Source organism: Tamandua tetradactyla, chromosome 25 (genome assembly GCF_023851605.1).
Source record: "Tamandua tetradactyla isolate mTamTet1 chromosome 25, mTamTet1.pri, whole genome shotgun sequence".
NCBI lineage: Eukaryota > Metazoa > Chordata > Mammalia > Pilosa > Myrmecophagidae > Tamandua > Tamandua tetradactyla.
This window is the reverse complement of record NC_135351.1, coordinates 35,773,867-35,797,469: the sequence shown is the minus strand read 5'-3', so window position 1 is coordinate 35,797,469 and position 23,603 is coordinate 35,773,867. Positions and strand designations below refer to the sequence as shown.

The 23,603-nt window shown below is 40.4% G+C and overlaps 2 protein-coding genes across 10 annotated transcripts in view; one reads left to right on the top strand and one right to left on the bottom strand.

Moving 5' to 3' along the window:
- LOC143668988 (nephrocystin-1-like) overlaps positions 1–6,059 on the bottom strand; it is a 42,153-nt gene extending 36,094 nt beyond the window's left edge. The window contains 6 exon segments of the mRNA XM_077143575.1: positions 439–2,283; positions 2,285–2,590; positions 2,592–3,138; positions 3,332–3,742; positions 3,745–4,170; positions 5,906–6,059. Of these exon segments, the coding sequence (XP_076999690.1) occupies positions 1,908–2,283; positions 2,285–2,590; positions 2,592–3,138; positions 3,332–3,742; positions 3,745–4,170; positions 5,906–6,059 (2,220 nt within the window). The 3' untranslated portion in view covers positions 439–1,907.
- A 350-nt stretch (positions 6,060–6,409) lies between these two features.
- The window catches only part of AHI1 (Abelson helper integration site 1), a 209,330-nt gene continuing 192,136 nt past the window's right edge, over positions 6,410–23,603 (top strand). For 7 of the 9 annotated variants that reach the window (XM_077144078.1, XM_077144074.1, XM_077144079.1 and 4 more), the window contains exons 1-4: positions 6,969–7,128; positions 7,348–7,397; positions 13,672–13,739; positions 15,295–15,419. In XM_077144078.1, the coding sequence (XP_077000193.1) occupies positions 13,730–13,739; positions 15,295–15,419 (135 nt within the window). In that variant the 5' untranslated portion in view covers positions 6,969–7,128; positions 7,348–7,397; positions 13,672–13,729. Of the gene's footprint in view, positions 6,757–6,968; positions 7,129–7,347; positions 7,398–13,671; positions 13,740–15,294; positions 15,420–23,603 lie in introns of those variants that run through there. The other 2 variants (XM_077144075.1, XM_077144083.1) reach the window with 2 other exon arrangements.

Below are 23,603 nucleotides of genomic sequence, written 5' to 3'. Positions count from 1 at the left end.
AACTTCAAGTGGGGTTTTTCTGAAGAGGCAGAAGATAAGTTCATTGCTAGGAAAGTTAAGCTTGAGACGCCAATTATACATCTAAGTGGAGCTGTTTAGTAAGCAATTAGATATATGAGTCTGAAATTCACGACAGACTGCTGGCGAGATACATTTGGGAGTGATCTATGTAAAAATGAGACAGAGATGAGAAGAAATTGCCTGGTGAATAAATGTAGGTAGAGAAGACAACCAGGAACCTAGCTCTGGGAGACACCACATCAAGAGGCCAAGGAGATGAGGAAAAATTAGCAAAGAGATCAAAAAGAGGAAAATGTGCAATCTCCAGTTAGAAAATATAATGAGAAATGAATGCATTCAAAGTAGCACCACATACACATAAAATACTGGGAATAAATTTGATAACAATATGAGAGAAATACATGAAAGATATCTTACTTTTAAAAATCCATCATATCACCTTCTGGCATCTTTATTATAACTTGCAGAGAAACTCTGGAATAGAAATGACATAGTAGGGAGCCATTAAAATGAACAGGATAGATGTATATTACAGACATAAAAACCTCTAGGATAATAATACATGATAAATGACAAAATTAGGTGGCAGGGCATAATTCAGAATAAGTGTTGTCTTTATAATATACTATCTTTAGGATAAGCATAAAAGAAAATCTGGAAGTGTTATACAAGACAACTATCAGTGATTAACGTACGGCAGACTTTCAGTTTCTACGTTATAACATCTGGATGGATTGTGTGAATTTTCGCCATAAGCACATAGGAATGTTATCAACAAAGTTAAAAACTTTTAGTAAAGTTTCTATAGCATATAGCATAGCATGAAAATGAAATAACATATTAATTCAAGAAAGTTGAAATCAGCATTGTACATACATGACCAAAATTAAAATATGCATGGAAAACTGCCTGAAAAGAAATTTGTCAAAACGTTAATTGGATTTTCTTTGGGTAGCTTTGTATTTCTTTGGTACTGACCATTTTTTCCTTTTTCTGTGGTTCTATATCTTTTGAATCTTTAATATATACAAATTCCTACTTTTATGTTTCTGTTTACTGTGAAATTTGCCAAATACACAAAGAAAAAGTATAATAAAATACCAAATATCCATCAGTCAGCTTCAACAACCATCGAAATTTAAACATTCATTTCATCTCCCTTGCCCCAGACTTTTTTTCTGAACTATTTTAAAGAAAATCTCAGCCATCTTGCCATTTTATTCTAAGCAATTAAAAAGTCATTCTTACATAACCACAATCCCATTATTTCACCTAAAAATTTAAGAAAAAAATTTTTAATATACTAATACCTGGACTTATATTCAAAATTCTTTGACTGTTTAAAACATGTCTTTATAGAGTTGGTTTGCTTGAATCAGAATCCAACCAAGATTCACTCACTGCATTCTGTTATGGCTCCAGGATTCCATCCAGCAGGAAGGCCAACATCTGTTTTTTTTTTGTTTGTTTGTTTTTTGTTTTTTCACACCGCAGCATACATTTTATTAGCAGTAATCATAAATAGTCTGGATACGAGACCTTCATCAGATACATGATTTGCAAATATTTTCTTCCATTTTGTGGGCTGTCTTCACATTCCCAAGAAACCACAAATTCAGCTTTTCATAAAAGCTTACTTTTATGCAGCTCTATAGATAAAGCCAACTTAGAATTTAGTTTTTGAAAAAAATTCTCTTTAAATTTAGAGATAACTGTACATATTTCTTTTAAAAATTAACTTTGTTTAAAAACATACTCAAATTATTGGATAATATTTCTGACAAAATATGTCCTGTACCAAAAAAAGAGGAAAACCTGAATCCGAATGTGAGTTACTTGTGTTTCCAGAAGGTTCCGTGGGAGTGGCGCATCGTGCCCACCCAGGGTCAGGCTGCGTTCTTTCTGGTCTCCCCTAAGAAGTCGTAGGTCTGCTCTGAGAGGGTGAAAGCAGGATGGGCTCCTGGCGACAGCAGGGCCCGGAGGGCGCCGTCACTGCCCTGCTCCTGCTGCAGGAAGCTGGCGATGGCCCGCCACCGTGCCGCCTCCGTCTCTTCCTCGGCCCACCTGGGCGCGGGCAGCCGTGTGGAGTGCAGCAGCGGGTACGCGCAGTCGTGGTAGACCAGGAGGAACGTGGCTTTCAGGAACTCTCTGTCTCTCTTCTCTGATCTTTTTAGCATGCTTTCTTTCTCAGCCCATGCACTCCTGAGGGCGTCCATGAGGTCAGGCTGCTCCAGGAGCCTGGGAAAGGTGGCCAGCACAGGAGGTCCTGCCTCTCAGGAGCACGTCTCCGAGGACTTGATGGTAGAAGACCAACAGGTGGCTGCAGCACATGCTCCCAATCAATGTTTCTGGCAGGAGACTTAATATGTTTCTTGACCTTTGGCTTAAAGACCTCAGCTTTACCAGGAGTTGAGGCTGCCTTCTCATTGTCATCATCTGGTGGAAAACACTGCCATGTGCTCTTCTGGATATTGAAGGGTCTACTTCAACCCCTTTTTCATAAGGGGTGCCGCCATTCAAGATGAGCTCGTAAGTTTTTGCTGGAATAGGAACTCCACTGTCATTAAAGTCTGAGAAACACCCAGCCACAACTCAACTCTCCTCTTCCTCCAGTTGAATTGCGAATATAAGAAATTCCAAGTTCAAACAGTATTCCAAGATTTGGAGATGAAGAATTGGACCTGACAAAACAATCTCCATCAAGCAAGCATGGCAAGATGCCAGTAACCTGCAGGGAGAAGGTCCAGGAGCGGGGCTTCTTGGGCTGCCACGTGGCCCTGACGGTGTGAATGTTGCTCAGAACCTTCTCGCCGTCAAAGAGGCAGAGGCGCACCTGCCTGCTGAGGACCTGCACGCTTGCTCCGGGGAGAGGGACCATCTTACAGCTCCACAGGGTCAGAATCAGTGAGGCACGGCTTGGTCTTGACCTAATGGTGCCTGCGTCAGCATCCCACGCTAGGTCCTTGAATGCCAGCTGTGAAGCGGTGAGCTCTGGTTGTAAGAAATAACTTGCTCGAAATTGAGTTCCTTCATCCAGGAGCCGGGAGAGCGTGGATGGCCTGAACCCCGCAGGGATGGCGCCCAGTGTGGTCAGCGCATCAACAGTGCTTATCTGCTCTGAGATAGCTTTTTTTTTTTTTTTTTTTAAAGGAAAGACAGAGAGAAGGAAGGAAGGAAGAAAGGGAAACATTTTTAAACATTTTCTTGTTTTATTGTATTCTGTTTCTCCGTTTTTGTTACATGGGCTGGGGCCGGGAATCGAACCGAGGTCCTCCGGCATAGCAGGCAAGCACTTTGCCCGCTGAGCCACCGCGGCCCTCCCCTGAGATAGCTTTTTGAACAGCACTCCAATGAGAATCAGTTCTCTGTTTACCTTCCACTCCACCTGCTGTCTCATCTGCCCCCTCCACGTCTTCTCCACTGCCTTCGTCACTCGATTCCTGGCCTTCTTCTTCATCACAGGGCTGAGAACACCCGCGAGACAGGACACGCTGTCCACCTGGTGTGGGAGCCAGCCCACACACACGCCAGTCCTCCAGGTAGGTTCTGGGAATGAGACCTTCATTTCCTTCGGCATTCCTGGCTATCCACCAACCATCAGGTTTCTTTTCAATTATAAGGAGAACTTCCTCTTTCTGGAATGTAAGATCCCCAACTTGCTGAGCAGCAAAATCTCCAATAGCAACATATTCTTGACTTGCTGCCTGTTGCTGGGACTCATTTCCTCTTTCTCCTCTTCTTCCTCCCCATCATTTTCTTCACTTTCTTCATCTTCGTCTTCTTCAGCAGAATTGTCATCTTCCTCTCTTTCAGTAAGTGCTCCAATTTCAGTCAAGTTTTCTCGATTTATGGCCACAGCAAGTTCCTGCAGTTGGTGGGTGAGCTTATCCAAAAGGTTATGCTCCTCATTTTTTTTCTGATGATAGTTCCCCACAGGTGCAGGTTCATCAGCTTTGTTTAATTTTTGAAGAGCATTTTTATTTTCATCGATTGCATGTTTCAACTGGATACATCTTTGGTAAATATCTCGCCTTTTATTGGCTTCTAGAGTTTCTGTCAACTGGATCTCAGAAAGCAAAGTATCAACCTGCTGCTTCAGCTCGCGGCTGCGGCGCTGCACCGCCCGGAGGGGGTCCCCAACATCTGTTTTGATTGGTTAATGCAAATGTGTACTGGGTTGAGGCAGGTTAGACAGGGGAGGAGGGAGGAGGAAGTGACCCTAAAACCTGAAACAAAAAATTTCTTTAGGTACCTACACACCTATCTAGACCCTCCCCCCCATATATATATATACACACAAGAAGTGGGCAAGGCCCCTACAAGTCCTGACCTCAGAGGGATTCTCCTCCTTTGGAGAATGCCACACTCATCTTCCTTAAGAGTGTGTACTTTTGCTACGCAATTAAGTTTTGACCTATAAACACTAGTTAGTCTTTGGATTCTTTGGCTGTACACACTAACAACTCCTAGAATTCTTTCCTGCAACTGAGTTAAGAACTCTCATGTTGCCAGCTCTTGGGTGAAGTCTCAATTTCTGAGAGTTCCTGGGACTCTCTGGCATCAGGATTATAAATTGTGAAAATCAATTACATTTTTTATAAAACAAATTGAGTATTATTTATTAAATGTTTTGAATATTCTGAATCTACTTTATTCCTTAACATTTCAATTTGCATACATACCTAATTTTTTTCATAGCTGGGGAGCCAGCTTAATTATTATTGGACCACGATCACCTCTTAATTACTTGACTCTTCTAGGACAGTATTTTGTGGAGCGAATTATTATTTTGGTGCACCGTGGGAACACAGGTCAGGGCACAACTGAAACTTCCAGCAAATGAGCTCTGCAGTATACAGAATAAAAGATCCAGAAAGGGCAAATTGCCTTGTCATTTACATAGTCCTAAGGAGCAGAGGAAGAAATCCCATCAGGGCCTGGGGTGAATGAAAATTGCTCCGGGATTCATACATGGTACCTTCCAAGTCCCACTTGGCACTGGAGAAAAGAAATCAAGTCTGAGCCTGGCTTGCATCCACGGAGGGGTAAGGGGCCCTGCCACTGAGATTCCTGTTCTGATAAGCATCTGGGGCTGCTTGTTACTGATTTCCAGGTTTAAGGTCTGGCAGGGCCTTTTCATTAGCAAGAACATCTACCCCAGACTGTGGAAGGGCACAGAATAAAAAACGGGGTAGAGAATGGCTGCTTAGCTTGAGTAACTTCTCCAGAGAAGGCAGCAGGGGTAGGTAGGGTCTGAGGGATGACCTCCACTTAACAGCTGTCTGTGATTTTCCTAACATCTTTCTTTTACTCCAAATCTGCCTTTGTCCTGATTTTCCACTCTTAATTAATTAGCATCCCCCATCCAGTTATCTGAAGCAGAAACTTGAGTACCTTTACCTCAATCTTTTTTCAATATTTAAAAATCATTTTAAAGTTACAAAACACTTGCAAGAATAATATAAAGAACTTCCACCTTTGTCAAGTTCCACAATTTTTGATTTAACACATTCTTGATATCATTGTCTCTCCCTCTCCATATATATAATTTATATTTTTATTTATTGCTATTATTTATATATACATTTTTCCTGAACGCTTTTAACGGAGGTTGCAGACCTTTAAATAGTTCTCTGTATACTTTCTAAAAACAAGGATAGCTTCTTCATTACTAGAGTGTAGTTATCAAAATTAGGAATTTTAACTGGTTAAAAAAAACAAGCATCTAATCCACAGACCCTATTCAAAATTTGACAGATGTTCCAATAATGTCCTCTGTCGTAAAAAAGATTCAATTTAGGAAAAGGATCCGGAAAGGATCCATCACGCTGTCCCGTCTCCCTGCAGTCTGAAACGTTTTTTCATTGTTCTGTTTCTTTCCGACCTTGACACTTTTGAAGACTTCTGTGCAATTTTCCGCAAATTCGGTCTGACATTTCCTCGTGATTAGATTCAGGTTGTGCATTTGGGGCAGAAATATCCCTCGAGGGCGTTCTCTGTGCTCTCTGCAGGTTGCACACCACGCTGGTTTGTCCCATTACTGGCGATGGTAACACTAATCATCAGCACCACGCTGGGAAGACGATGGTGCCCTGATCAAGCAAAAAACCCAGAAGGGAGCAGATTTTGAGGGGAAAGATGGAGAGTCCCACGTTGGGACACGTTGGATTGGCAGTGTTTCTTCTCTCCTGCCTCACTGTTTGGAACAAGTGAGATACGCTTTGTTAGATGTGGTGGTGCCAAGGGGAAGGGAAAGTCGGGCCTCCACACAAATATGCTCCACCTTGTCTCACTACAAAGATGCCATAGGTTGCAGCGCCCGCCTACGGCTGCGGAAAACGGCCTCTTCACGCAAGAGTTGAGGCGCGACTCGTCTCCAGCCCGGGTGACTCAGCCAAAGATGGCGCCCGCGGCAGAAAGAGGAGCAGGGAAGGGGGCGTTGTGGAAAAGACGACGTTTTCCTCTGCATGAAACACAAAATGGGATGGCTCAGGGCTAGACGGATGGTGGATACTTTTTTCTCTGATTTTTTCCTGTAGTGCAACTCTTCATTCTCGACGCTCTAAACGCGTGTTTCATTCCGGGGAAGCGAATGCGAGGGGGCGACAAGTCTGCTTTTGCCTCATTCATGGTCCTCCTTGTCCTCGGCGGTCTCCGGCCCAGCCTCCCCGCTCCCCCTCCCGCGTCTTTCTCCCGGCGTTTGCGGCGCCCTGAGGCCGGCAGAGCGTTCCTCAGGTGAGGGCACCACGGGGCGCGTGCCCGCAATCCGCGGCCTTCTGAAGGCTCGCGGGCGCGCGCGTCCTGTCTGCGCAGACGCCGATCAGCAGCGCCTCCGGGCGAGGCCCCAGACCCGAGGGGGTGTCGAGGGCAGGCTGCGGTCCCGGCTGGGCTCGCGGGCCCAGCCGGTTGTCATGGGGACGGCGGCGTAGGCAGTGCTGACGTCAGCGGCGGCGCGCGGCCCGCACCGCAGCATCAGCCGCTGGCAGAGTCCGGGTCCCTTGCGGCCGCCGCTGACTCCCGCCCGGCCGGGCCCACTGGGCGCGGGGAGCCGCCTGGCAGCACCGGGGGTGGGCTCGGGAGGGACGGGCTGTCCGCGCCCTCCTCTGCGTGAGTACGCTGCGGGCGTTCGGCCCGGCGGACCTTTCGGGGCAGCCGGATGGGCGGGGGTGGCCGCGGGGAGGCCGGGGTCGGTGAAGGAGGGACCTGCCGGCTGCCCTGCGTGCTTCCCCGCGCTCGCTGCGCGGCTCGGCCTTTGCTGTCCGGGATTCCGGTTTCAAAGCCTTGAAATCAGATGCGCACTGAGTATTCTATTTCTTTTTTAAATAGCGTCAGCCTGATGCTGAGTCTTGAACCTGTGAAATCGCATCTGAGAAAAGGTAATCCATGAGTTACAGTTGAAAAGAAAGTTCAATTATGTTCATGGAATTGTTTAGAAATATATAGAAATAGACACGTATACTCTAGGAATCGCTACAAAATATTTGTGTTGCGTCTCAACAGTACAGTGAAAACATCCACAGACGGGTATATGGCTTTACCTTTTTTGAGAAAGATGATAACAGGTTTTTCACCTGTTGCATTAATGATTGCTGCTATCGCTTGAGCTTTCAGCAAGAGGAATGCAAGTTACGTGGACATTGGGGAAAATGTTTAATATTTACAAAAAACTCATACTAAAAGGGTTTTAAAAACATATTTAGAATACTGGTGCTTTATGGAGAGTTGGTGATTTATTGATTGAATTATTTATACAGGGTTTTTTTTTTCTTTGATACAAAATTTGGTTAAGGACTAAATTTTTCCAAGCCTCTCTACCTTTTCTTCCCTTGCTTTGTATTCACGTATTAACTGATAATTGGTAGGTTTCTCAGCTGGTAGGGAGAAGAGACTAAAACTGGATAAAAGAGCTTTATTGTGAGGCTGTGCGCTGGTGGGCTGACGCTTATGATGGTGACAACCTTGAGCAGGGGAAGGGGTATAGGTTATATAGGCGCTAGGGAGGTGGTGGATTTTCACCGTCTAGCTTGGTTGTACGAAATTGGCAGCTTAAGTACGGAGTTATTGCGAGCTTGTAGCTGCTGCGGCTTTATCTTCCAGGAGGGGGTGGTGGTGGATAAGCGAGCTAATGTAAGATTGTAGCTACTGGGGCTGTAACTGCCTGAAGGCGGAGGTTGGATAAGGGAAGCATGGCTGGAATACAGCTGCCAGAGGGGGTTGCAAGGACACTCATACAACTGCCATGTGGGCTGGGGCAGGTTTGGTTTTGCAAGGGGCTTCCTGGAAGTTATGGGGGGTGGGGGTTAGCCTAATAATAATCAGGTGGACAGGGAAAGTTAAATTAAGACGAAACAATGCAGTTACTTTTACTTCTTAATGTCTCAAAACCGCTTTTCTAAAAAAGGTTTGTGATGAAGCAGATTTAAGATAATGCTGTCTATAAGGTTTAGGGATGTCTTTTTACGTCTGACTTTATTTTTGCAGATAATGTTACTAATTAAATATTAGTCATTAGTTCTGTAGTACACATAAAGTAACATTTAGAGACAATTATTTCTATAATATAGTTGCATTACCGTTAAATAATATCAGTCTTGATTAATTCCACTGTGTATTATGCCATTTAATAATAGTAAATAGTGATATAAATATATAATTTACTTAATTATGTATTTTACTTATTATGAAATTATTTGCTTGTTTTTAATATAATGGGCATAAAGTAATTTCTTGAGTACCTGCAGTGTGCTGCTAGCCAGTGTACTCATCCCTTTGCTTTACAGTATTTAATTTACTCCTTGCAATGAGGTAAGTGTCATTTTAATCTCCCGGGCAAGGAAACCAGGGCTTAGTGAAGTTAAGTTGCTTGCTCAAGGCCAGTCACTCAATAAGTGGCAAAACAAGAACTCAGGCCTGGGTCTCTCTGTTTTCTGACTCCAGACCATTAACAATTTTTTTTTTTAATAGCTGTACAGAGAAGTAAAGAGCACCAGCCTAACCCTTGAAAAGCTAGCAGGTCACAGAAAAGTATAGACACATTTTACCTGAGTCACAATTCAGGTCTCAGGTAGAGGTATGAAGATCAAGGCATCATGAGAACTTAGAGAAGAAGTTAACTATCTTGTGATGTTAGAATGTTACCCGGAGAACATACCATTGCATTTAGTGTCAGAGGATAATTAGGAGTTTGTTAGATGGATGATGAGGAGGAGCATTTCTCAAGAAGAAGAGCACGTCTGTAATGACAAAGTCGAGGCAGGATTTGACATATTTGAGGGCCTGCCTGTGGTTTCCTGTGCCTGGAGCGCAGAATGTAGGAAGTGTGGCAGGAGAAAGGGGTATAAAGAAACACCAGAGGTCTTTCCTTAAATGGCCTTGGATTTCACATTTTGTTCAGTGGATAATTGGGAGCTAGTGAAGAATTTTAAAGAAATGACCCTATCAAATTGGTATTTAGAAAGACTACTCTGGTTGTGGTATAAAAAGAGAAAGGAGGCATGGAAACCATCTTCAAACAAACAGCAAAATCTTTCCATGGTGTCTTTGTCCCTCGAAGATACTGCCTTGTGGCACTGTCTTTGGGGAAGCAGAATTCTAGAAAGAACTATCTACACACCACTACTGCAGATCTTGTTTCTCCCCCGGTGGCTGCCAGGTTTCTGGCTCTCCAATAAACAGTTTTCGCACAAGACACAGGGGACTTTCTGACTGCAGAGCTAGAGGATAAACCTCAAAACTTGAAGCAACTTTGACACCGTAGCGGGTCACACCATGCTTCTTAATACTTTTTTCCTCTTGGGTTCTATGATATTTCTCTCCTAGTTTTTTCCCTCTTTGATACTTTTTTAGATTGTGGTAAAATATAAATAACATAATTTGCCATTTTAATCATTTGTAAGTGTACAACTCATTACATTTAGAGTTGTACAACCATCACTACCATCTATTCCATAACTTTTTTCATACTCTAAACAAACTACCCATTAAACAATGATTTCCCACTCCCACCTCGTCCAAACCCCTATTAAGCTCTAATCTACTTTCTGTCTCTATGGATTTTTCTTTTCTAGATATTTCATGTAAGTGGAATCATACAGTATTTGTCCTTTTATGTCTGGCTTATTTTCCACAGCATAATTTTCAAGGTTCACCCATATTATAGTGTGTATCCAAACCATTCTTTTTATGACCACGTAATAATCCATTGTATGAATGGGACACATTCTGTTCGGTCATTCATCTGTTGATGGACATTGCTTGCTGCCGTCTTTTGGCTCTTCTGAATAATGCTGCTATGAATATTGCCATCAAGTATCTGTTTGATCCCTGTTTTCAGTTCTTTAAGATGAAATTTAGGATGAAATTCCTGGTCATATGGTAACTCTTTTCAACTTTTCAAGGAATGTCCTATTTTCCAAAGCAACCTGTACCATTTTTCGTTCCCATTAACAATGTATGAGGGTTCCAGTTTCTCTGTTAGTTTGAAAGCTGCCAGAATGCATTATACCAGAAGTGGAATGGCTTTTAAAGAGGGGAGTTTAATAAGTTACAAGTTTACAGTTTTAAGGAAGTGAAAGTATCCAAATTAAGGCACTGACAAGAGGTTACTGTCACTCAAGAAAGGCTGATTGGTCTGGAATACCTCTGTCAGCTGGAAAGTCAAGTAGCTGGCATCTGTTGGTCCTTTGCTCCTGGGTTCCATTTCTTTCTGTCTCTATCTATGCGGGGGTTCCTCACTTTGCTTCTCTGGGGCTGGCTTTCATCTCTTCACTTCCTTGGCTCTTTCCGGGTTCTGGCTTGCTTAACATCTCTTGGTGATGTCTGCTGGGCTCCAAGACATCCGTGTCTCTGTTCTCTGAAGCAACTGTTCTTCAAGTGTCTACATCTGCTCTCTATCAGCTCTGAGGCTTCTGTCATTTCTATAGGCTCTGAGCTTTCTGTTGTTTCTCCAAAATGTTTTCTCTTTTAAAGGATTCCAGTAAACTAATCATGACCCACCTGGAATGGGTGGAGTCACATCTCCATCTAATCAACAGTCACCCCCACAATTGGTGAAGATAATCTAATCAAGTTCCCAACCTACAGTCCTGAATAGGGATTAAAAGAAACTGCTGCTCCACAAGTTTGGATCAGGATTAAAACATGACTTTTCTGAGGGTACATAATACTTTCAAACTGGTACACTCTCCAACACTTCTTTTCTGTTTTATTTTATTTTTTATTATCATCATTGTTCTAGTTTGCTAGCTGCTGGAATGCAACACACCAGAGACAGATTGGCTTTTACTAAAAGGGGATTTATTTCATTAGTTCTTCAGAGGAAAGGCAGCTAACTTTCAGCTGAGGTTCTTTCTTACATGGGAAGGCATAGGGTGATCTCTCCTGGCCTTCTCTCCAGGCCTCTGGGTTCCAGCATCTTTCCCCAGGGTGATTTCTTTCTGCATCTCCAAAGGCCTGGGCTGAGCTGTGAGTGCTGAGATGAGGTATGTTGAGCTGCTTGGGCTGTGCTATGTTGAGTTCTCTCATTTAAGCACCAGCCAATTAAATCAAACATCATTCATTGCAGCAGGCATGCCTCCTAGCCAACTGCAGATGTACTGAACAACAAATGAGGTTCACGTATCATTGGCTCATGTCCACAGCAACAGAACTAGATACCATCACTGGCCAAGTTACAACTGAATCTAACTACCACAACCATCCTAGTGGGCATGAAATGGTTGAGATTTCCTTTTTATTTATTTTGTGTGCTCCCAGAATTTTGTTTCTGCCTTTTTTTCCCCCTCCTTCAACCATCCTGTATTCGGATGATGCTTAAATCTTCACTTAGATCTCCCGACTGGGTTAACATATCTAACACCTACCAAACCTAATATGATTATATGTGTGTGTTTGTATAAGTACTAATAGCCCTCATTTATGAAGGTCTTGAAGTGTGCTAAGCATTGTGCTAGGTGTTTAGCCTTTATAAAAACCCTGCAAGTGACTTACTACTTTATTCTCTTTGAAAGATTAGGAAATTGAGGTCACGGAGATGAATCCACTGATAGATGGAAATGGGATTTGAATGCAGGAATTTGACAATGGAGCATGTGCTCCCAGCCACTCAGTGCTCTCGAGACACCTAAGTTGGATGTCCCATTCTAAGCTCACTGACATTCCCCATAAGAATGATCTATTATATTGTAACTGCAGCTCATATTTATCAGTGCTTGTTCTGTGTCAGGTACTGTGCGAAGGCTCTGCATAGGCACTGTCAGGCTGACTTTACTGATGAGGAGACAATTTACCCATAGTCATACATGTAACCATGGGAGACTAATTCCAGGACCTGGGTTTTAGACAACTCCATTGAACTTTCATACTTTATTACAGTTAATGATGTGGCTGGTCTACGTATTCTAGCTCTAGAAACATGGCAGTCATCCTTGACTCTCTCTCCTGCCTCATCAGTACCTTCTACTTATTTTTTTTTCTAAAATTAAATGAATTTTCTTCTCAAGGGAAAAGAAAATAGGTTATACTAAATGGACATAAGCCTTTCCATGATGACTCATACCCATAATATAGTTCAGCTCTTTACCTGTATATTGGATGACCATAGAATCCTATAAATATTAAATTCTGATTGGCTTTATTTATTTTTTCTACTTCTTATGTGCTCTTGAGTTTCTGTAATTAATGCATCATTGCATTTGCTTTTGCAGCCTCTCTCCTTTCTAATTAGGAAATAGATAACCGGGTTCATTAGATCTACATGTACCAAGAAGAGGGGTTCTCTCCATGAAGTTTTTGCTCTGTAGATATAGTAATGACTGGCCTGTGTACCCATAGTTGTTAGATAAGTTACTTCATATGGTTTCTATGATTGTTCTTTACCTTTTGGCATTTCATCTTAGGCTTTTCTGCCCAAAGTCCCTACTGCTAATACTGGAGGAATGGGAACGGAAATCCTCAAGGACCACACTTTTAGCTAATATAATGCCTGCACCAGCTCAGACTATGTTTTCCTTTTTTTCACAGCCTTCAGTTTTATTCTTTAAAAATATGTGCAGGTCTTATGTTTTAATAGGTAATTAGTATGTTTGCATTAAATTCATCCCCCCCATCTTTAATTAAAATTAGCAGTTCAAGAATATATGTGTTGAGTTTGTCTGTGGGTTTGAGTAGCTCTGACACAGGTATTTATTTGAGAAAGACGGTACAAGTGCTTGTGCTAACTTTCCCTGTTTTAGCGGCATTTTCAAGTGGGTGTTGCTGTAATATTTAACTTTATAATCTGCTTGTGTGCTATCCACAAGTGTATTAATTAATAAACTAGTGTGTGCTCTTGGGAATGTCAATCCTGAGATAGAGTTTAGTTTCTTTTAAGTGCATTGAAATGTTTGTTAGTTTACTGGAAACACAGATGTTTTGGGTTTTCTTGTTTAAACTATATAAATATTATTCAGCTATGATTCTCTATGCCAGGACCCTAAACTGATTCAAATGTATTCAAGTTACTTGTATAAAATTGGATAAGAGCAGAGCTGTATTGGTATATACTTGATGAGGTAGTGAATAAACAATGGTATTGTACTGCATGAAAAATAAGATTTTATAATTTTTATTTGAAAGTTCCATATTACAAATACATCTTCTTTGTCTTAATAGGATCCTGATTGAGTCAGTGCTTTCCATGACTACTCAGTGTTCTCTAGAAAGCTGAGATATGCCCACTGGTAAGACTTTATTAATTCTCTATTAAATTTATAGTATTTATTTTTAAATTTGGCTATTTTAAGGGGTTCTTTGACAGGTTGATAAATAAAATAGGCATCACTAACCAAATATTACATTTAGAGATATTAGAGATATTACATTTGGAGATAAAGCAATTTTAGATTTAATTGGTAATTAAGGTTAGTATGTACTCAGTGGAGGGCAGTTTGGAACTGAGCTGGACAAGGTAAATAATGATTAAAACATATGGTTAGTGTTCATTCTTTATCATCAAAATTGAATGTTTCAATCTAGGACAGCCATCTGCAAACTTTTTCTTAAAGGGCCAGCTAGTAAGTACTTAAAGTTTGGTCTTTGTAACAACTACTCAACTCCATTGTTGTACTAGGAAAGCAACCCTAACCATGCCTAACTGAATGGGCATGATGATGTTTCAGTACAGCTTTATTTATAAAACTAGGTGATTGGCTGGCCAGGGTGCTGTAGTTTGCCAGCACCTGCTCTGCAGCATTCATTCATTCACTCATTTAATGCTCAAAAAATTCAAAACACATTGATGATCACCTGCTCTTCCAGGCCCATGAAAGTAGCTAAGGGTGAATGAAGCAGTGAAACACATAGCCTAATGAGGAGAACAGGCGATAAATACACACATTTATTTTTTACAGGTATAGAGATCATTATACAGTTTTGAGTTGTGGTCAATGCTGTGAAGGAAAAGAACAGTTAGCTATGTGAAAAGCAGATTTAGATAAGGTAGTCAGGAAATGATGCACTTTAGAGGTAATTTTTAAGAAGCAGCTTGAGACCAGCCAGATGAGGAGTTAGGGGAAGCTTGTTTCAGGCAGAGTCAGTGTACGTGAGGAGGCCTTGAGGTTGGTAGAAGGTTGGCCTAGTGGAGGAGCTGAAAGAAGCATGGTATGGCTAGATTGTAGGAAGGAATCTAAGGGGTTACTTCTCTTTATTTGAAGCTATCAGGATAGGCAGGTCAGGAAGTATAGAACTCTGTGGGGCACATTAAAGACTTGTGTTATTATATTTTGAGTGAAGTGGGAAAGTACTGCAGGTCCTTAAACAGAAAGTAGCATGTTCCTATTTCTGTTTTAAAGGAAACATCAACACTTTTAACTTTTAGCATTTCTTGACTGCTGATGATAGCCTAGGCAAGTGTTAGCTATTTTTCCTGCACACACAATGATCTTTGAGACAGGATATATTATTCTGATTTTACAAGTAGGATAATGACGTTTAGAGATGTTAGGTAACTTGCCTAAGGCCACATAACCAGCATTGATAAATGCAGCTGTGGATCAGAAGAAAAAAGTGAATTTAGCAAAGGAGACTTTTTGTGGATGTGACTCAAAAGCTGAGAGGGATACAAGTGAGTGTGGTATCACCAAAACCAAGGGAAAGGAGTATTGTAGGAAGGACACAGGAGGAGAGCTTGTGCAGGCATTTACCAGGCTATTTCCATTACAGAGTAACGGCGCAGGTGTGTATCTTATGTCCTAATAGAATTGTTAGAAAAATGACATGAGTCTCCATCTTTTGCAGTTGAGAGTGAAGCCAAAGTAAAAACCAAAGTTCGCTTTGAAGAATTACTCAAGGCCCACAATGATTTAATGAGTGAAAGAAAAAAACAGAAGAAAAAGATTACCAAATCTGGAGAAAACCTCTCAGTGAGTAATTGATAATCTGTCGGTTATGACTTCTGTGACTGCATAAAATTGTGGCTTTTATGTGAAAACTCTAAGGTTATTTGGAAACCAAAGAGTTATTCTATGTCATGGTCAATAACCCAGGATAAAATAGTTACAGTAGAGTCAGCACCACCCATGGGGTTTTGAGTTCAGACTTGTGAGCTTTCCTGTGAGAACAAAACACACTGCTGAGAGTGAACAGGGAGAAAGGGGAAACTCAAAACCAGCCTTAGTGCACAGGTTTGAAGAAGATCAAGATTTTTAACCTACCATTGTGAAGAACTTCAAAAGTAATATCTTATTTCAGGTTTCCAACAGTTGTCTTTATTTGGACTTATTCTGTGTGAGTCTGTCCAGCAGAACCAAGAAAAATCAGTAGAACCTTAAAACAATAATTACCTTTTGTGCTTGAGTCACACTTCTGGCTGCACACTTGAAGGGATTAAACACACAGAACAAAAAGCAATACAAAACAGATCAGCAGTTAATTCAACCTGATTCCCAGGCATTATAAATAATGTTAAAGCAGACATAATTAATGCACTTTTCATTCTTGAAAACTAGCTCAAACGGTTTGCGCTGTTTCAGTTGCACTGTTTACTTCTCTGACCATGATCTTTTATATCCTCATAAAAAAGGCACATTCTTACATAGTCTGGTAAATGATACATAGTATTTCTTCGACAGGAGCTGAAGATGAGCTTTTACTTGGAGCAAGCTGTACTCTAATCTGTGCTTTGTCATATGAGCTGTTCATTTTAGTATTCTATCTGCTAACTGCCAGTTTAGCAGTATATACTATCAAATTAGTCAAATATAAGTCTTACATTGGCCAGAAGCCAGCCACACCAATGGGGGGTTCCTAGTATACACACCAGCATACCACTGCACCCCAGGTTAGAACTGCTGACAGAGTAGGGGAGAGTCACATCTCTCCCACAGTGGATGCTGCCCTCATAGAGTGTGCTTCTGGTGATTCTGATTTTCTGCTGTTTGTGGTATTAATGCATCAGCCATGTAGTCACTTTAGAAGGGTTATTTTCAGAGAATTCAGGCTTTAGATGCTTATAATGTTAGACCATTAACATCCAATTCAGCTCTGAGGTTCTAGAATTTTAAGATTAATCTGTGATTGAATTCAGTTCTGGATTATTAATAGAAGCCACTAGAGGTCTGCCATTGAAATGCTTGATTGGTGTACTTGATTGTACATCAGGAATTGGGAAAATCACCCTTGAGGTGATTTGGTTGAGGTCTTTATTTGAATACTTTCCCATCATTTGCCATGTGTAGAGCTGTGTCTTGCTTCCAGGTTAAGATAGCCTGGGAAAAAATAGCACCAAATTCCCTGTGGCTCTTTCAATTAAATATCTCTGAAGACCAAAAAGGTAAGAACTGTCAGCCGCGACAATTGCCAGTAATTGGGAGGATTTCCTGCTAACAGCTGCAGTGAAGGGGCGGTATTAAGAAATACCTGGCATATGCAGGGGCTCTGCAGTGAATCTGAAGCTCATGGCAAGCATGGAAGTCGATGGGTGTAAACTTTTATTATCCTCACATCTTCCTCTAGTTTGAGATTTTTAGGGCTGCTGTAGTCAGAAACTGAACAGTTTTTTTCTACTGGGAAGGAATTGTATTCTAAAACGGCCAGAGAAATACCCTGCCTTTTCCTGTCAGCATGATTCGACATATTCAGAGCCTGTAGCTCCCGGTAAGGATTATGGAAGGAGTAGTGGCCTACAGAGAATGAGACATTGTATATTGCTGTATGAGGGTGTCGTGTTGGGCAAAAGTGCCCTGGAAACAGTTAATTCAGAGTATTGTTATGTACTTATTTGGTCAAAGAAAAACATAAATTCCTCCTATTTCTTTTCACTGAAAGTCACAGAACTGGGCTTTCTAAGCATGAAAAATATGCAGTTTAGGCCAGCAATACTAACTTAAACCTGAAAGTGGGTAGGAGATGTGTCATATTACCTGAGGTCCAGTTTAGATGTTGGGAATTCAGTTGGGACAAGTATGAGGGGTCTCACAATCTCCCTACCCTTTCTTGGCAAACACCAGGCCTGGTAGGGCTCTTTACATTCAGAGATGAGTTAAGTATGAAAAAATATTTGGGATGAGATTTTCCAGCAAAAAAGAAGGGGAAGTATTCCTGGAGGACTTGGAGGAAAACAAAATACTTATGAAGTAATTTGTTTTAGGGACATAGAAGAGGAATATCTGCTTTTATTTACTAGATATCTGAGTGCTTTTTGTCTTTCAAGCCCCCTTCTTGAAACCCTTTATGTGTATTTATTCATTTGTTTAAACAACAAACTTAGGAGTGTTTTTCTCCATTTATAGATAAGGAAACTGTTAAAAAGATGTTGAATAACTTGCCCAAAGTTATATAGTAAGTGGTTAAAAAAAAAATGATTCAAAACTTGGCAATGTGACTTTAGTATCCACTTTCTTAACTACACTAGCTATTTTTGTAAGATATAATGACAGAGAGCCTCGTGAAGCTAAAGCATGGAATCCAGCATACAGAACAGGCTGAGGGAAAAAAGAAACAGACTGAAATAAGAAAAGAAAGCAAGTCAAAAAACGCTATTAAAGAATTAGTAATGGCAGTCTGATTTTATCATGTTACAACTATGTATCAGGTACTGCTGTAAGAATTTTACAAATATTATTTCTAATTGTCATGTTAATTATACAAGGCAGGTATTGCTGTTCTTATTTTGCACATGAGAAATTTTACAGATATTTAAACAGAAAACCACTGAAAGCTGTTAAATGATTTACCCAGGGCCATAATCCAGAGAGAGAGAGTAAATCCAGAATCTCTCCAACTTTGAAGTCCATGCTCTACTTTCTTAAAACTATATTCCAGGCTTAAAATAGTAGAATTGGCAGCATGGAAAAAATGTAATCAGTAAGGTCAAAAGCAAATTAGAAGTACTCTTCCATAAGAAGAAATAGCCAGAATTAAAGTGAGAGAAATAATAAATGAGAAAAGATAGAGGTATTTGACCTGCAAATAAAGTGTTGCCATACAGGACTAATAGAACAGAAGCAGATAAAAAGCATGATGAAGAAACCTTTCTGAGTTAAAAAAAAAAAAATCATTCTAAAAGAAATGAGTCTGTGTTGCACCAGGTAAATTTTATGAGATGAAAATATATCTAGAACATTTTTGTTCTTTTTTTAATTTCAAAGGAAAAATTAATGTTTACAAACATCTAAAATGAAAAAGAAAAAATCTAGTGCATTTCAGGCTCCTTTCAAAACCACTGAATACAAAAGACAATAGAACAATATCTATTGAGTTTTGAAGGGAAAAATTGTGGCCCAAAGATTCTAAACAGAAGAAACATGAACAAAACGATACCCAGGTACATAATACTAAAATTGCTGAATACCAGGAATAAACTGAAAATCTTAAACACAGAAAGAAAATAGACATTTTGTGCTGGAGAACGAAGAATGACAATACACTTCTTGTCAGAAGCTGTTTAAGCTAAAACACAGTAGAGTAAAATCTGTAAAACACTGAAAGAAAAATCAATCTAGAATTCTTTATCAAGAAAACATTTCTTTCAAAAACAAAGGTGAAATGACTTCAAAGTGAACAAATGCTAAGAGAATTCATTGTCAGTAGATCTGTACTACCAGAGATGGTATTAAAGGGGAAAAAAAGCACTTTTCCAGCAGAAGGGAAATAATTCCTTATGGAAGAGAAAAAAAAGAGCACAGGAAATAGTAAACATGTGAGTAATATAAAAGGATTTTTTTCCCTCATCAAAAGAGACATCTCTTTAAAAAAAGAATATAATAGCAATGTATCATGGGTTTTTTTATTATATATAGAAGTAAAAGGTTTGACAATGTGGCACAGAATGTTAAGAGGAGGAAAATAAAAGTGTGAGATTCTTTTAATATACACATTTTCCAAAGTTTTTAATATGTACTATTTCTTAAATACAGTATGCTGCTCAGTAACAGAGTTTTTGCCAGATAGTAAGGTTGACCAAATACAGGCTTGGGAATAAGATCACAAGGATCAGTCCTCCATAGCTAAGATCTGGATAAATAACTTCTAAAATTTGTATGTATATATATTTATCATAGAAGTTGTTTTGCAGAAAATACAGAGTTCCCATGTTCCCCACCCTCACACACAATTTTCCCTATTATTGACACTTATTATTAGCATGGTGTCTTTGTAACAGTTGATGAAAGAATATTATTTAATTGTACTTTTATTATAGTCCATACTTTGCATTAGGTTTAACAGATTGTGTTGCACAGTCCTATGGGTTTTTTCAAACAACTTTTCTATTAACATACATAACCTGAAATTTTCACTTTTAGCCGCTAAGTTCGTGTGTCAGCTTGTCCAGATTTTGGTGTCCAGTTGTTTGGTCAGGCAAACACTGGCCTGACTATTTACCTGAGGATAGTTTGTGAATTTAAATAATCAGTAAATTGATTTCATCTATGGTTGATTACATCTACAGTCAACTGAGAGCTTGCCTTCAACAGTGAGAGAAGTCTTATCCAATCAGTTGAAGGTTTCAAAAGGAAAAGTGATGATTTCAGCAGTCAGAAGAGAGAATTTTTAATCTCTATTTTAAGCCAAACTGTCTGAGGAATTCATCAGGAACCTGCGTCAGAGGTCCCGGTTTACAGCCTACACTACGAAATTTGAACTTGCCCATGACACAGTCACATGAGACAATTCTTATTAAAAAAACCATAATATTTATTGATACCTCCTATCAGTTCTGTTTCTCTAGAGAACCCTGACCAATACAGCCACATTCAAATATATGTCAGTGGTGTTAATTACATTTATAATGTTGTGCTGCTCTCACCACCGTTTATTACAAAATTTTTCCATCACTCTAGTCAGAAATTTTGTACCAATTATGTATTCACTCTTCATTCCTTAACCCCACCCTGACCTCTTGTAACCTGCATTTTAGTTTCTGACTTGATAAATTTGCTTATTTTAATTATTTCGTATTAGTGAAATCATACAGTATCTTCTTTTGGTGTTTGACCTGTTTCACTCAACACAATGTTTTCAAGGTTCATCCATCTTGTTGCATGTATGAGAACTTCATTCCTTTTTTGGCTTAATAATATTACATTGGGGTATGTGTGTGTGTATGTGTGCCTCACAATTTATTTATCCATTCATCGGTTGCTGGACACTTGGTTGCTTTCATCTTTTGGCAATTGTGAATAATACTGCTGTACACATTGGTGTACAAATATCTGAGTCTTTGCTTTCAGTCCTTTTGGGTATATACCTACCAGTGGGATTGCTGGGTTATTTACTAATTCTATACTTGACTTTCTGAGGACCTGCCAAACTATTTCCCCAGTGGCTACACCATTTTACTTTTCCACCAGCATAAATGAGTGTTCCTATTTCTCAAAACACTTGGTATTATTCATTTTTTAATAGTAGCCATTCTAATGGATATGGAATGGTAGTTGTATAGGTTTGCTAATGCTATTGGAATGTGATATACAAGAAATGGGTTGGCTTTTTAAATGGGGATTTATTAGGTCACAAATTTACAGTTCTATGTCCATGAAAATGTCCCAATTAAGGTTTAAGAGGAAGCTACCTTCTCTGAGGAAAGGCTGCTGGCATCTAGGTGCCCTCTCTCACATAGGAATGCAGATGGTGATGTCTGCTGGTCCTTCTGTCCTACATTCTGGTTTCAGTGGCTCTCTCCCTCAGCTCCTGTGGGTCCTTGCTTTTTTCCCTCAGGGTAACTCTCTCTAAGCTCTCTGGACTTTTACTATCTTTTATCCTCTTCACAAAGGACTCCAGTAAAGGATTAAGACCCACCTTGAATGGGCTGGGTCATATCTCAATTGAAATAGCCTAACCAAAAGATCCCAACCACAATAGGTGTACCCCCACAAGAATGGATTAAAAGAACATAATCTTTTCTGAGGTATATAACAGATTCAAGCTAGCACATTCTCTCTGCTGGATCCCCAAAAGACATGTTCTTTCCATATACAAAATACATTCATTGCATCACAACATCACCAAAGCCTTAAATCATTTCAGTAACGATATTACACAGAAAGTTTCATCAAAATGAGTTACAGGTCTGTGCTAAGGAGAAATTCTCCTCTGGCTGTGGATCTGTGAAACTCAGATCAAGTTATCTTTATCCTGTATACAAAGGAGAAACAGTCATAGGATAAATGTTCCCATTTCTTAGGGAGAAATTGGAAGGAAAACAAGGGTCAGAGTTCCCAAACAGTTCCAAAAACCTGCGGGGCAAACTCCATTAGATTTCAAAGTCTGACAGTCATTCATCCTCGGGACTTTAGAAAGCTGCAGCCCCACCCTTTCCAAGGGCCTACACAATGGCCCAGCTCTCTCCAAATGCAAGTTTGGGAGACACTGGGGAGACCACCTTTTTCTTGGCTCCACCCTCTCCAAGCATCAGGGCTGCACCTGGGCTCTCTGCCATCTCTGAGACACACACTCAACCCCTCCAGAAAAATGTGGTGGCAGCCAGGCTCTCCCTAATCCCCAAGTAATGTGTTCCACCCTCTCCTGAGGTGACAGGACTCTTCCACTGTAAGAAGGTGGAAGGCCCACCATCTGCCTTCCGGGCAAACTCACCTTCTCTACATGCTTGGGTGGGTCCGCCCTCCTGGCCTGAGGTTTCTTAACTTGAAGCCTCAGCCTCCAAGGTTCTGCCTCTGAAGTTACTTTTCCTTCAGTTTGATCCCTTTCTCTTCCTTTTAGTCCAGACTGGCAGTGGTTCCATTTATACAGATCCCAAAACACTCTTGTTGGCTTTCTATGTAGTAGGCAAGGATCATGTCTATCAGACAAAAGGAATTTCCACAAATCCTTCTTTGATAACTCCATCTTCAACTCTGACTTTTCTGAAATGGCTGACTGGTTCCGTGTTTGGTTAAATCCTCACATGGGGCACTATTCTCTAGGGTCTCCCTTTCAGGAAGCCCAGAATTTTCTAGACCACTAATTTCTGGTTTCTTTATACCCAAGGGTTCACTTCTCAGCTTATCTTTTTCTTGTCACATTTCACTATAAGCTACAAGAAGAAACCAGGCTGCACTTTCCACATTTAATTTGGAAGTCACTTCTGCTAAATATCCAAGTCCATAGCTTTTAAAATCTGCCTTCTAGCCAAAGCCCTTAGTCAATTTTGCCATATTATCTGCCATTTTAAAACAAGGATCGCCTTCCTTCCAGTTTGCAATAACACACATCTCATTTCTGTCTAGAGCCTTGTCAGAGGTAACTTTAGAGTCCACATTTCTACCAACAGTCTCTTCAGAGCATTCTAGGACTTCTTTATCAAGCTCCTCACAACTCTTCCAGAATCTTCCTTATCCATTTAAAAAACTGTTACAACATATTTGGTATTTGCAAACCACAGCAGCACTCCACTTTCTGGTACCAAATTTTGTTCTAGTTTGCAAGCTGCCGGAAATACCAGAAGTGGAACAGTTTTTAAAAGGGGGACTTTATTAAGTTACAATATTACATGTTCTAAGACTGTGAAAATGTCTAAATTCATGCAAGGCTACAGAAATGTCCAATCTAAGGCATTCAGGGAAAGATGTCTTGGTTTAAGAAGGCCAATGATGTTCAAGATTTCTCCCTCAACTGGAAAGACACATGGCAAACATGGCGACATCTGGTATCTTTCTTTCCAGACTTCCTGTTTGATGAAGCTCCCCTGGGGCTGTTTTTCTTCTTCATCCCCAAAGGTCTCTGGCTGCGTGGGCTCTACAGGTTTTTCCAAAATGGATCCCTCTTAAAGGACTCCAGTAAGCAACCCCACCTTGAATGGGTGGAAACGCATGTCCATGGAAACCATCTAATCAAAAGTTACCACCCATAGTTGGGTAGGTCACATCTCCATGGAAATAATCAGAAAGGTCCCACACAGCAATATTGAGTGAGGAGTAAAGGACATAGCTTTTCTGGGGTACATAATAGCTTCAAACTGGCACCCACCCTCCTCCCATTTATTAACAGTATATGAGGACTCTCTATTTTCTGCATGATTTTTCTATAAATCTACAGCTTCTCTAATAAGAAAAATATTTTTAAAAAAATAATTGCTTTTAAACCAAGAATCTTTTTACTATTCCTAATTC